We start from the raw sequence: 15,261 nt of genomic DNA, 5'->3' as shown, positions 1-15,261 counted from the left end.
ACCTGCAACTCAGCTTTTTAAAAAAATCCTTTCTGAACTGGGAGCCTCCCAATACAACCACGTTACCATAGATGACACCCTTCTCCATTTCCTACCCTTGCCCACATCTCACTCTATGGCAGTGCTTCTGTAAACATAAGGATACTAAGGCATAAAATAAAATTCTATTATATAATAAACATTAACATTAACAGTTTTATAAGATATTCTTCTTAAGTAATTCATGATCCAAACTGTTTCATAATTGAATTAATCTCCTCCTATACATATGGCTGTAATTCATGTACTTCAGATATGTGCTTTGATTCCTTTAAAAATATATGCCAATTTTTCCATTTTTATAGAAACTTATTCAAAGTCATATCTCACCATTAACTTTTCTTCTCTCCTTGCTGGCATTTCACAGTAACTATCTAACCAGTATTAATATATCTTGGGCCACACAGAAACTCTCTGAAAAGCAAAAGGCTATGATTTTTTTATTTTCTTTTAATTGTATAAAAAGTTAACTTATTGATTTCATTTTTTAAGTAAGTGATTTGGATAACACAATATTTAGTATTAAATATTCCTTGTCATCACTTATGGTTTAATAAATGATATTTTAAAATATGTGCCAGAAGGAAGGCAGATGAAAGAATTCAGGAGAGTCCCTGTAATATATCTTATGAACAATATCATCAAAATGTAGCTCGTAATATATAGTATTTTAAAATACTAAAATATGAATGAATTATGAATGCTACCTTTCAATGCAACATTTTATAACATGATAAGCATATTTTCGAGACAACCCTACTGGGTGTTAAAATATTAAAAGAGGCAAGGAGGAGAGAAAAATAGTCTATAACACCCAATCTTTTCAACTACATTATCACTTAACATCATACCATAATAAAAAAAGTCCCTTCCCAAATATTACAAAGGCAATCAAACAAGTCTAACAGTAATAATAAATTTATAGTATGTTACCTCACAGCCTTTACAGATTATCATAAAATCTCAGTTATTACAAAATAAAATGCACATATGGATTTTAAATTTGACAACAAAATCAAGTTGTATTAAAGTTATATCTGCTAAAAGTAAGACTCAGATAGTATTACGTACAATGAAAAGACTGTCAACAGCTAAAATTTAAAGCTAAACAAGTCTAATTAAATACACTGTTTTTTATCTAGTATTCAACAACTGCAAAGAAAACCATAAAATAAAAAATCTAGTTCCTTCTTAGAGCAAAACAAAGATTAATATAAATAAAGTCATCAGCACTGGTATTTATTAACACTTACTACATTTAATAACTATCCTTTAAAAAATAACATGACAGGGTATATATTAAGATAAAAATTATCATACAGTGAACACTTCTTTAAACAAGATAATGCTCACGAAATGGCAGGACAGAAGAACATCACTGGTAAGAATTCCCTCTTCATAATTTATAATGAGCGCTACCTAAGAATCCCTTGTTCACAGATTAAAAGGCTTACATAAAATCTCATGGTGCTTCTTACTAAAACCGCTAATTAAACCAAACCTGCCATTTTTCCATCGGCAATCCAAACAACAGTCAGCAAGATAGAACCCCACTATTGTCACCATCACAAAACCACCTCATTAAAGAAATCAATATGAATATGTATACTTGCTGCCTAAGACCTACAAAAAATTATACAAACCCAACCAGTGCTCTCAAGGTGATTATAAAGTTTTAATTATTATTTTACTCATAACTGGGAAATTAATCTCAAAATTAAAAATATGAGCTTTTAAAATGTTTATCTTGAAAAAAGGCACAAACATAAATTAAACCAAATTAGTTTTTAAATACCATTAGCATTTCAATCACCTTCCCAGATCCTACATATTTAGGAACATGAAAATGTTAGCCAATTTAGTTTTTAACACAATCTGTAGAAATATTTTCCAAACTGATTTATAAAAACTGTTTAAGAGTAACATGCTTTTCCAATTGAGGGTGTCCCTTGTAGCCTCACTTTGTTAAAAACAATTCATAGTAATCCTTTTCCTATGTTGGTAATATGTCCTATAAATGATTCTACTTACTATTAGTTTACTAAAAATTACTCATATCCTTTAAAATATGTAAAAATGTAAGCAGAAACAGGTAAGTCAGAAAAAGAAAGATTAGTATTAGGCAAGCTTTTAGTGTTTTAATTAAAAGACAAAAATATTCTCAAACAAATGGTATGATATTTGGCCATTAAAAAAATAATAAACCACTGGGAGAGAAAAAAAAACAGTCAAGAATATATAGAACTTCCAAATTGTTCTATTATAAAGAAAAAAAGCTGAAGAGATTTTTACTTACATGTGAAGTAATCAGTTAATAATATATATAGCAACAAATTATTATTGCTGAAGTCACCTAAAGATTTCACAAGATGACCACAGTAACACATGCAAGAAATCCCTCTCATGTTTTCAATCAAGTTGTATTTCAAACTTTCAGTTGAAATTGATATAGCCATATTCACAAATATGGCATTATTTTAGACCTACTCTTTGACTTAATATTAATACTCTTTTATAAGTTAAAAATTTTTAATATTTCAAAGTCTCCATTCAGCTATCAAGAACTTAATTTTATCTAAAAAAGAAAAATATCTATTAAGTCGATGTGCTACATATTTAGCAACAACAAATCCACTTACTTTTTTCTCTTTCTCATGATGTTTATCCTGAGAGTGAGAGGAAGAATCACTTAAACTTTGATCATATGACCTATTAGATCCCCGTTTGCTCTTTTTCTAAAAAAGAAAATATATATACATATATGTATATGTATATAAAACTTTTTAAATAATCTTTTTGTTAGGCTTAAACGAATTCAAGTGTAAAGTATTTAAAAGTGTTTAGTGAAGTAAAAAAAAAAGCCTCACTATTTTAAACTATATAGTCCAGTTTAGACACCATCCATATATAATCTATTGCATTATAAAGAAAAAATTCTAACCCTAAATTTAACATTAATGCCATAATTTTTGTACATTAAAATGTATGCAGATAGACTATATTTTCAAACAAGCAGTAGCTTATTTGTCACTTTATCACAAAACCACCTCATTAAAAATATCAATTATAATTTTCAATGTCTAGTTTAAAAAAGAAAAGAAGTTTCAACCCAAATAGAGAATGCCTTATTGAAGAAGGATGCCAAGACTAGAAGAAAAGAAAATATATGAAGAGTTACTTTATGCCACTAGGAAAAGCAAGAAGCCTTTAAATTTCATACAGTATTAAGGCATACAGTTTTCTAAAAACTTGTTTCTGCAGTTAAGAAAAAAAGAAAATGTCAGTGTTAGATCCATGCATTTTTCAAAGCATTACTAAAAGTACTACACATTTCTGTTTAAAATACTTACACAATTTCATAATCAAGTATGATGGTGAGAGTTATTTAAGGTGTTTAAAACTTGGTGGTACCTAATTAATTAGTTTAAGTAGATAAAAATGACTATAAAAGATGCTCAAATTCCATGTAAATGCAGAGCTTATACAATCTTATTAAATTACTAAAGAGACCTTTCTTCCCCAACTAGCAAGTGGGAGAACAGCATGTCAATAACTAGCAATGAAAAAATTCTATTTACGCAAACTTCAAAATCCATTTTAATTATTTCTACATTTTATCTGTATCATCTCTCATTGAGAAAATGAAAATTTGAATATGCTTTTAACATCTAAGTAGTAAAATTACACTTCAATAACATACTGTCAGTCATTAAAATAAATCAGTCTTCAATATCAAACAATATATATACATACTCCTAAGTATTTTATATGCATGAATCTGAATATTGGAGTTACACGCTGTTAATTTCAAGAAAAAGGAGCCCCTAATGATATATTTTTTTTTTTTAAAGGAAGGAAGGAAGGAAAGAAAGAAGGAAGGGAGGGAAGATGAAAGAGGAAAGCCCCATTCACAAAGGAACCATAACAATAAAAAACAATAAAAAATTTTTAAAGATACTAAAAAGAAAACAAAGCCTTGAAATTGCAGTATACAAATCTGATTGTTATCAATGACAACTGAGAAATAGACACTTGAGATGTTAAGAAATAATGATCCTTCAAAGGAATATGGACACAAAATATGTAACAGTGAATCAAGTATTACTAACTCACTCATCCCATGCTAACTGTGCAACTTACACATGCTACTGTGTAACAGTAGACTGACCAAATCTAAAATATTCCCAAAGTTGTATTTAAATACCGTGTTTCTCTGAAAATAAGACATAGTCAGACAATCAGCTCTATTGCATCTTTTGGAGCAAAAATTAATATAAGACTCGGTATTATATTATATTATATTATATATTATATTAGACCAGTCTTATATAAGACCTGGTGTTATATTAATTATAATTATATTATATTATATTATATTATATTATATTATATTATATTATATTATATTATATTATATTATATTATATTATATTATATTATACCAGGTCTTATAGTAAAATAAGACTGGGTCTTATATCAATTTTTGCTCCAAAAGACGCATTAGAGCTAATTGTCTGGTTAGGTCTTATTTTCAGGGAAACATCGTAAACTTCTCTCAAGATATTTAACAAGTTACAAAACAGTCTTATTTTACTTTTACTACCACCTAGTGAATAAAAATATAAATAAATAAATAAATAAATAAATAAATAAATAAATAACGGGTAATAGTAATAAAGCAAAAACATGAGAAACAAATGATAGAGAATCTCAAAATGTATGGTCAAATGTCAAAAACCAAATTAACTGAAAATAGTATTGAATTTACAGAGTTTTTTAAACATTTGTTTTTTTCTACTAAATGTATACCAACATTTACTACTTACTAATATATATTCTAAATAATATTTTACAATATTCACCTTTATAAGTGAACTTAAGCAAAGTAAAAATCTTTAAAAATTACTAGATCTCTTAATTCCCACAAAGAAAATGCTAAGCAAACTTAAGCAAAAACCAAACGAAAAGGAATAGCTATTATGCCTTTTTTATAAGTCACCTCTATTGTCAAAACTAATCACTTATTTTAATATTAAATTCTTACCAGCTTACTAAAATGGTATTTACAGTAGCCACAGTATTGGACGTTATCTGCGCCATTACCTTCTTCTTCACAAAGTAGTCCAGCAAACTGAGCACTGAAAATAAACGCCAAGTATGTCAATTAAATTTCAATCCACAGCATACATACTATAAATAAATCAAATTCACTTCCAAGCATGTAAGGTAGACCTCCTAAGAGAAAAGGGGAATATAAAAGGCTTTATTCTGGCTGTAACCAAGCACATTTTACTCCAACCTGTGATTGACAAAATTTTTTAAAAGTTATATTTATAATTTAATATAAACTTTTCATCCATCTGTAACAAGGACGAAGAGTTATACATGTTTTACATCACAAAAGAAACACTGAATTTCTTTAAGAAATCCCCCACCCCAATAATTAACACTTCATTCTACTTTTTCAATCTGTACAAGAAGTACAAATGGAAAGGTCAGGCCTCTAAAGGGCTGAAATGACATATAATGGTATTTGCCCATGGGTGCAGATTGCATCCTGTTAGAAGGAAAATGCTTCAAATCCATAGCACAGTACAGTGGACAAGAAAAACATAAGTTGTGTTTTTCAGTCAAAAATAATGGAAGAAATGGAACTGAAACCTAAAGTTATGATATTCATATTTTTAAAAAACTAAGTGCTAAAGTTAGTCATCTTCTCAATGTGACCTTCCACTTTTAACATTCCAAAATTACAGCATTAGTATATATCTCATACCCCCAAAACAGGACTTTCATCTTTGGAAAATTAAGTACAGTATAAAGAGAATTTATAAAAACCAAAAATCTTTTCTATTCCCCAAGTGGGGACTTCATAAACCCACACAGTAAGAGTTCAAGAAATAAAGCACATGTCTATATTGGCTATTACATATAGACTGATGCTTTTTTTTTTTTTTTTTTTTTGTATTCTCAAGAAACAAACATTTATTCACAGAGTTTTGGAATCAAAGATACAGACTGGTTCTTAAAATTAGTAAGTAAATGGATTATTCCCAGATTTTTATTTTGAGCTATTATCTATTATGTTGTATTTTTTTAGGATAATTTTTGCTCTTGAAATTTTATGATTAAAAATATCTAAGTAACTTTTTAAGAAGTTGCCACTATAATACTAAGATTGATTATTCCCTGCCCCTTGAAACAGAGACAATGACAAAACACTATCATTCATTATATCCTTACTAATATTTCAGGCACTACACTAAGTTTACCGACATCAGCTCCTTTAATCCTAATAAGAAATCAAAGGGTAGGTAACCAACACCAATATTTTAAACAAAATGAAACTGAATTAAAAACATTAGAACCAGGGTCCACCTACTGAAAATTCATTCTGGTAAGTACGTTCAATTATTGGAATTATCTTTATTACAAGTAAGTAAATCTAAACATATAAACTAGTCCAATAAAATTTACTGTAAATAATATTTGGGTACCTAAGTCCTTAATTTACAAAATATCCCCAGTTTTAGTTCTATATAATGATGGAAACAAACTTACCATGTCACATGGAAAGCCTGTCTACATCCATGTTTATTACATGTCATGCAAGCACCAGTGGCCGCTTTGCTTTCTCTTCCTTGTTCATCACAAATGTAGCAAGTCTTAGGGTAGAGAAATGAAAAGAAAAAAATGAAACAAACCTTGCAAGTGCTTTACAGGAATATGAATTTTACACTTATCTTCAGAAGTCATGATTAGATTTACTATCTAACCTACCGTGTTTCCCTGAAAATAAGAACTAGCCGGATCATCAGCTCTAATGTGTCTTTTGGAGCAAAAATTAATGTAAGACCAGGTATGATATGATAAATGATATGATATATGATATGATATGATGTTATATTATATTATATAAGACCCAGTCTCATATTCAAATAAGACCCACTATATTATATTATATTAATTAAATTATATATATATATATATATATATGTATATCATATCATATATTGACCTGATCTTATATTATATTACAATAAGACCGGGTCTTATATTAATTTTTTGTCCAAAAGACACATTAGAGCTGATAGTGAACTAGGTCTTATTTTCAGGTAAATACGGTAGTTTACTTCAAAACACGAATTTATTTATTTTTCTGATAGTAATCTAATTTTTACAAACCTGAAAACATAAACAAAGACATACGAGTATAAATAGACCTAGTAGGATTTCAGGAAGTCACTGTCTTCCATAGACTCAAAAACCCGGTAAGATGAGAAGAATCTTCACAGGCACTGAGGCCAGGGGCAGGAGACAGCCTACCACACCTTGGTCTAAAAACCTCCTCACCAATATTCAACTGATTCCTGTAACAAGGGTGTAAAAAGAGGTTTTGTCTTTTCTTTCTTCTGGAACTAAGCATATCTAAGGGAGTTTGATACAGGGAGCTGAGAGCTAAAAGATGAATGAGTCCTATGTGAATGAGCAAGGTCTAGGCCATTCCAACTGTCCACAAGAATCCCCAGTGGGCAGCTCATTCAGCCCTCTGCACCTGACAGACTACACCTGAAAGAGGAAGACACTTTAGACGAGGAGTTAAGAGATGCTCCTAAGAGGTATTGGCCAATGAACGCTCCCAGCAAATTTAACATCTATCTGGGTCCTTTTCCCAGAGAAAATAGCTGATAGTAGTACCACCTTTCATGAAAGACTTAAATTACATAAATGGCAATCTACAAGTATCAGTGTATAATGAATAAAATTAATAGCTGACTGGAAATTTACAAAAATTAATGTCTATCTACATATAATCAGGTGATACACTTCTAAAAAGAAACCTATTTCTGAAGGTCTAACCTAGCCAGTTTCAATAGGAACACATGAATTTTTAAACCTAGAAAGACTTCTCCCACTATGCACTGTGGTACCAACTAACACCATTCAACAGTGTTTACCCAAAAAAACCTAACATCTAGTCAGGTAACTGGATTTCAACTCCTCTGTTGAAAATAAGCGACTGAAATGAATTACAAAAATTATTTTATACCTATAAAAAAAATCACAAATCATAACAAATCCAACCTAGACACACTGAATAAGAGCACCTTAAACTACTCAAATGACAAGAGAATATCAAACAATTACAATGAAATTATAAGAATACCTCAAATACCTCAGTGACTTACAAAGAGCTGACAGTGAAAAGACACTGTCATTTGACCATTCAATAAAACTAAAAATGACGATGGATATTTATTATAAAAATGAAAGAGGAGGTAAGACTCCCAGACCACTGGAATGGCAGAGTAAAGAGCTCCATGGATCTTCTCCTTAGTGAATTAGTCATTTCAAAGGTGAAAACAATTTAAAGTCTCTAAAAATTGTCCTAAAGACAAGCAACAAATAGAGCAAATTTTATTCAAGAATATCTACTAAATCTCAATAAGAACAGTGAGTGGGTCTGTTACATTTGAGCTATAATATCCTCCCATCACCACCACCACCCCACACACACATATACACCCAGCTCCCTTTGAAGGAAATTCCCCTCTGGGTGGGTATTGTCAAGAAAATGAGGGCTCCCTCTCCCCGCAGCTCTTGGTCCAAGGCTGCAGTTTTACCCTCGGAGGCCAGGTCTCCAGTGATCCTTCTCCCCCTCCTCCTCCCACTCACAGATTCCCACTCACAGACTCCCACCCGAACAACAAGCCCAGAATCCTGGGGCCCTGTCATCCTTTCCCCAGCTTGCTAGTAGAATGGAAGTTCCAGACCGGGAGAGACAGGTAGCCAGGGGCTGCAACACCCTTCCCTCCTCCTAGCACCCTGTTAGAGTACTGGTGTCACTTCTGGAGAAGGAGGGTGCTGTCCCCATCCCCAGCTCCAGAGCAGTAGTGCAGAGGTTCTACCCAGGCGGGCCTGAAAAACAAACAGCTTAGCAGCTCTGCCTGAGAGGACTTTATTTGGAATAGGGCTTGGAGAAGTTCACGCCTATGGGCGCTGTCAAAAACACTTTGGTGGTGAACAATTAAGACAGGACTGGGAGCTCCAAGATACTAGTAGAAACAAGCAAAGCGGCAGGCCCGCCAGAAGATTAACAGAGAAAACCAGAGAAAGACAGCAAATAAGGGCGCTCCTAGGATCACACTTCTTTCTGGAGGTCCAGAAGGCTATGTACAAGAACTAGGTTGCACCCAATAAAGAGAAATCAAAGTGGGATTTGGGGCAGATTTTAAAGCATTCTCTAAAGCCACACACAAAGCCATCAACCAACAGGGCTCCATGGGCTTCAGTACAACCTATGATCAAAAACTGGCCGAACAATAAGCTGCTCTGACCCAGGGGCACCTCCTAACAATCCAGACTTGAAAATAAAATCACACTTGTACCTGATGGTCTGAAAGACTGTGCATGCTCAAGGCTGCACACTCTCAGAAACAACTCAAGAGAACCTTGGATGATCTTCCTGGAAAATAATCTCTAAGTCACATACACATCAAATGGCAAAGGATTAAAATCTAACTAGCTAAGGGGGTACAGTCTTTGACTAATATGTGGATTTTGTTGACTCAAAGGCAAACTAAGAAGTCAGGCTTAAAAGCAAAAGAAAAGACATTAGAAAAGGGCCATCTGAGGCTATATACATTGTTGGGGAAACAGACATCAGAGAACTATTGCAACCAAGTCCTTAAACAAATGAGCAAACAACAATAAAACTCACAAGTGGAAGGAAGAATCAGAGTGGTTATAATGTTATCTAAAATGTCCTGTTTTGAACAAAAAAATTATAAGACATGCAAAGACACAGGAAAGTGTGACCCATACGCAAGAAAAAAAAAGCAGGCATTCGAAACTGTCTTTGAGAGGGGCTCAGATGTTAGACTTAGGAGACCAACCAAAAAGGAATTCTGGAGTTTAAAGGGGCTCAACAGATTTGAGTTGGCAGGAGGGGGGAAAAAATCAACAAACTTAAAAAAATAGGATCAACACTAAAGAACAGATTTTTTTAGATTATACTACCTAAAGAACAGTTTCAGAGAAATGTGGGACACCATTAAGTGCATCAACATATGTATAATAAGAAAACCAGGAATGAGAAAAAGGGATAGAAACCGTACTAAAAAATAATGGCTGAAAACGTCCCCAAATTGATAAAAAAATCCAAAAAGGTCAACAAACTCCAAACAGGATAAACACAAAGAGATCCACAGTCAAAATGATAAAGGCCAAAAATAAAGAGAAAATCCTGAAAACAACATGAGAAAAATGGCTCATCACATGCATGGAAACCACAGTAAAATTAACACCTGAGGTCTCACCAGAAACAATGGAGGACAGAAGGCAGGGGAAAAACATATTCAAAATGCTGAAAAAACAAAACTATCAACCAAGAATCCCATGTCCAGCAAAGGTACATTGCAAAAATAAAGGTGAAATGAAGATGTTCTCAGACAAACAAAAACTGAGCTACTTTGTTGCTCCAAACCTGACTAAAAAGAAATACTAAAGGAAATTCTTTAGGCTAAAATCAAGTGACACTAGACAGTTACTGCAATACACACACACACACACACACACACACACACACACACACACACACACACAGAGCTCTGGTCAATTATACCTCAGTAAAGCTGAAATTTTAGAAAAATAAATAAAATAGACCAATTAAAAACACACACAAAGAGCTCTGACAAAGGTAATTATTTAGGAGATGATAAAAAACCATGTGATTAGATACTTCTCTCTCATTCTTCTCTTAGTTTAAGAAGCAATTGCATAAAATAATGTCCATCAACTTTATTGCTGGGACTATAACATACAGAATGTAATATATTTGATAATGACAACACAATGAAATAAAGCTATACTGGAGTAAGGAAATAACACCATATGGTAACTTGAACCCACAGGAAGAAATGAATAGAAACAAAAACAGTAGATAGGCTCTAAATAAATAAATAAATAAATAAATAAATAAATAAATAAATCTTCTCTTAGAATCTTTAAAAGAAATAAGATTATATAAAGCAATAATTTTAGCAATGTATTATTGGGTTTACAGTATATATAGACATAATATCCATAATAATAGCAACACCAAAAGGAGGAAAGGAATGGAACTATAGAGAAATGGGTTTTCTACATCTTACTGGAGAGAAAATAGAATGTTAAGAATATTGTAAGCCCTTGAGCAACTACTAAGAAAACCCAAGAAAATATTACTTAAAAATCATGAAAGGAATGAAAATGTTACACTAGAAAAAACCCACTTAAGATAAAAGAAGGTAGTATAAAAAAAAGAAAAAGAGAGGAATAAAGTAATCATAAGAAAAAGAAAATAAAAAGTAAAATGGCAGACATAAATCCAACCATATTAATAATAGCACTGAATGTAAAAGTATTCCAATCAAAAGGCAGAAATTAATAGACTGGATTAAAAAAACAAGTTCCACATGTTGTCTACAAGAGGCATACTGGTAATTTAAATTTGAAGATACAAATAAGTTAAAAGTAAAAGGTGAAAAAAAATTTACCATGCAAAGGCAAGCACAAGACAGCTGCAATGGCTATCACTGTATCAGAACAACAACAACAAAAAAGACTTTGTAACAAAAAGATACAGGGATATTTTCTAATAATGAAAAAGTCAATCCATCAAGATATAACAATTATAAGCACATACATGCATCTAACAGAGTCTTAAGACACACGAATCAAGACAGAAAAATAGTAATTTGTTAATTTTGAAATTCTCATTAAATAGCTATTGGATCAAGAAGAAAAACCGTAAACTGAGGATTATTGAGAAAATACTCCCAAACAAAATCACATCTAAATAAAATGTCAAGTATGTGAATAAAGCTATACACAGAGGCAAATTCATAGCCTGAAAGTTTTCACTTTTTCAGGGGAAAAAAATCACACTTTGACCTAATTTTTAAAAATAAAACAGTGTTCATATCAAAAGGATCCAAATTCCAACCCTACCTAAGTAGTAGAAAGCTTAAAGACCATCACACCAAACCTAACAAGAAAAAGTCATTTAAACTATACAATTACAATTCATCTTGAAACTATGTAAGATTTGCAGTTGCAGAGAAACCAAGTAGCCTAAACTGCAAGGAGAGATGCACTCTCCCCTGCAATCCACCGGGAATCAAAAGACACTCAGAATGTCCACCAGTGACAGAGCAAGGGAGGAAGACATACAAATAAGAAATCAGCTAAAATTTTAACAAACTGCTAAAGGCTGATTGTGGCCTAGTGTGACAGTATAGAACCACAGACAGAAGAAAAGTTCACACTCATTCACAGACTCTAGTCTATGAACTTTTACAAGGAACTCATGGAGAAGACTGGAAGGAAGGAGACAAAACAACCAAAACGAACCGCCCGTGTTGCTACAGGCATGAAGGAAAGAATCAGGCACCACTGAGGGAAAGATGAAATCCCACCTCTTGCACAGACACTCCTTTCAAAACCTTTAAGCATCTGGAGCATTGGCAGCAAACCATCACACCCAGGGCATGAATAAAGACTGACCATGGTTTGGAGGACAAAGGAAAAATGCCTCTTAATTCTAGGCAAGGGTCAGAAAAAATTCCTAACCCTAGGTAGGATCTGCTAACAATACTATTAGAAGTCTTCCAGGCTGGAGAAGAAGCTCTCATCCTCACAAGTCCTTCCACAGACACAAAGCAACGTATGCCATAAGAAGGGAGGGAGGGAGCAGTGAAACCCTAAAGCCCAGATATACAGAGCCTACCAAAGACTGAGGCTGGACCAAAACAACAGAGAAACACCATGCCCAAAACATCAAAAAACATACAACACCAAGGAAGGGGCAAAAGTGTGGTAGAGGAAGAGCAGAGAGAAATCACCTTCTGTGTCAGTGAACAGATACAGCTGAAAGCTGAGGGTGGAACACAAACACTGTGGAACCAAAACCCCAATACTCCAGCCCTCAACCTATACGTAAAGTGTCATTAGAGGAGGACTAAGGGGAAGGGCCCCCCAGTGGTTCAGAAGATAGATCATCAAGCCACAGAGAATTATTCTCAGGTTTTAAGAACCTGATGAAATTTGTCCTGCTGAGTTACAAACCTGCTTTAGACCAGTAACCCTTTTTCTCCTTCCAATTTCTCCCTTTTGGAATAGAAATGTGTACACTACACCTATCCACCATTGTGTCTTGAAAGCAGACAAATTTTCTAGATTTCGTAGGTTCACAGATGGAAAAAAACTTTGTCTCAGGATGGACAACACCCAGAGCTCACCCATGTCTGATGAGATTTGAAACATTTGAGTTTATTATATTTAGATAAAATTTTTGAGTCAATGCTGGAATAGATTAAGACCGAGCCGTTGGTATAGAATAAAAGTGTTTTTGCATGTTGTAAGGACATGAATGGGGGGCAGAAGGCAGACTACAATGGGTTGGATTGCATCCCACTAAAAATGTTATGTTAAGTCCTAATAAGCCCCCAGTACTTCAGAATGTGACCTTATTTGGAAATAGTCATTGTAGGTGTAATTAGTTAAGATAAGGTCATAGTGGGGTAGGATAGGCCCCTAATCCAGTATGATTAGCATCCTTATAAAAAGATGGCCACATGAGAACACAGAGACAAAGGAAGAACAACATCTGCATGGAGGCAGAGATTGGGGTGATAAATAAATCTACAAGCCAAGGAATGCCCAGGATTGCCAGCTGTCACCAGAAGCTAGGAGAGACGCATGGAACACATTCTCCTTCAGAGTTCTCAGAAGGAACCAACCCAGCCAGCACCTTGATTTTAGACTTCTAGCTTCCGTAACTTAGAGAGAACAAATTTCTGTGGTTTAAGCCATCTAATTTGTGATACTTTGCTATGCTAGCCCTAAGAAACTAATACAGAGGCTGTATGAAAACTGGCTAAGAGTTGGTAATATTTTGAAGTTGGGTGATCAACAACTGGGGCAGGGGAAGTGTTGGTTGGTTTCATTATATTATTTTACACATATGACAATTTTCAAAATAAGTACTTCAAAATAAACAAAAGAAACAATGTTATATAAGTAGGATAAAAATTAAACCTTTATAAAAGCAGAAGTAAACAAATTAGAAAACATCTCAACAATAAAATTAGAAATAAATCCCAAGTGTTTATATTAGGCACAAAAGAAATCAAGAGTTTAGATAAAGGTAAAAACCCAATCAAATGTTTATATGAAGAAAACTAAACGGAGATGAGGTGACACACAAAGTATTCAACACTTTTGAAAAATAAAATCAATTTGTAAAGAAAATATCAGTTATTTTTATATTCTTCTAAAAGTCTATATGCTCCTACTATCACACAGCACACCAATCCCATGGCTGACATCTCAACCCAGAATTTTCTGCATTCCTTTATTTCCTCATCATTGCGGGGAAAAGGTGGCAGGTACAAAAGGCACTTGATTTATCCCCTAAAAAAGAGGTCACATTGTTTGTTATCTGGGAACTTGGGTGGTCACAGTTTCAGAATAGGTCAATACTTTGAACTTCAAAGGAAAAAAATTAGACCTATCTATAATGGGGAAAAAATGGCAAACAGTGTAGTAACCTGATCAATATTGTAAGTTGTTACTCTGCTCCTACTTGACACTATTTCATAGTATTCTATTACCCAGCACTGCTGAACATTGCTGTTGAAGGATGTGAAACCTCGGTATTCCAATTTTAGACCTAAAATGTATCCTTATCATTTACTTCTTAGATGTCTTGTTTTTTCCTCTATCTGGCACCTGTGATCAAACTATTACTCCTTGTAATTACAAATACAGACATGATATTTATATGGCCCTGTAAAATAAGACTTCAAATTTTCTTCCTTTTAAAATACTAATATAAGCTATCTGTCTCCCAACCTATGGAACACCTCCATTTCTATCCCCTCTCTCTGATCATGCATTGTCACCTTGCCGTTTTCCTTTCTAACAGGTTAATCAATTATGACTTACATTCAATATACATTTGTCTAAGAAAAAACCAATCTGACAGAACAGAATGCCTACACCAGCAGTGTGGAAGATGACGGGAAGGAACCTCCATGCTGCAGGACAGATGAAAGCAGAGCCGTAGCCTGCTGCAACATATTGTCAGCGTCTTCCCATAGATATGAGAAAAACTCTGTCAACATACAAGGATATCTGGTTCAACCACTATTTTCTTCATCAAAAAAGAATAGGCCATGT

At 33.3% G+C, this 15,261-nt stretch overlaps 1 protein-coding gene across 20 annotated transcripts in view; it reads right to left on the bottom strand.

Moving 5' to 3' along the window:
* The window catches only part of MLLT10 (MLLT10 histone lysine methyltransferase DOT1L cofactor), a 198,911-nt gene that overhangs the window by 103,454 nt on the left and 80,196 nt on the right, over positions 1 to 15,261 (bottom strand). For 18 of the 20 annotated variants that reach the window (XM_074324864.2, XM_074324863.2, XM_019755985.3 and 15 more), the window contains 3 exons: positions 6,601 to 6,704; positions 5,084 to 5,177; positions 2,679 to 2,774 (listed from right to left, as the gene is read on the bottom strand). In XM_074324864.2, the coding sequence (XP_074180965.1) occupies positions 2,679 to 2,774; positions 5,084 to 5,177; positions 6,601 to 6,704 (294 nt within the window). The remainder of the gene's footprint in view (positions 1 to 2,678; positions 2,775 to 5,083; positions 5,178 to 6,600; positions 6,705 to 15,261) is intronic. The other 2 variants (XM_074324865.2, XM_019755991.3) reach the window with 1 other exon arrangement.

This window comes from Rhinolophus sinicus, chromosome 1, assembly GCF_057876585.1.
Source record: "Rhinolophus sinicus isolate RSI-liver-muscle chromosome 1, RSI-T2T, whole genome shotgun sequence".
Lineage (NCBI taxonomy): Eukaryota > Metazoa > Chordata > Mammalia > Chiroptera > Rhinolophidae > Rhinolophus > Rhinolophus sinicus.
Note: the sequence above shows the minus strand (reverse complement) of the source record. Positions and strands in the feature narration are given on the sequence as shown.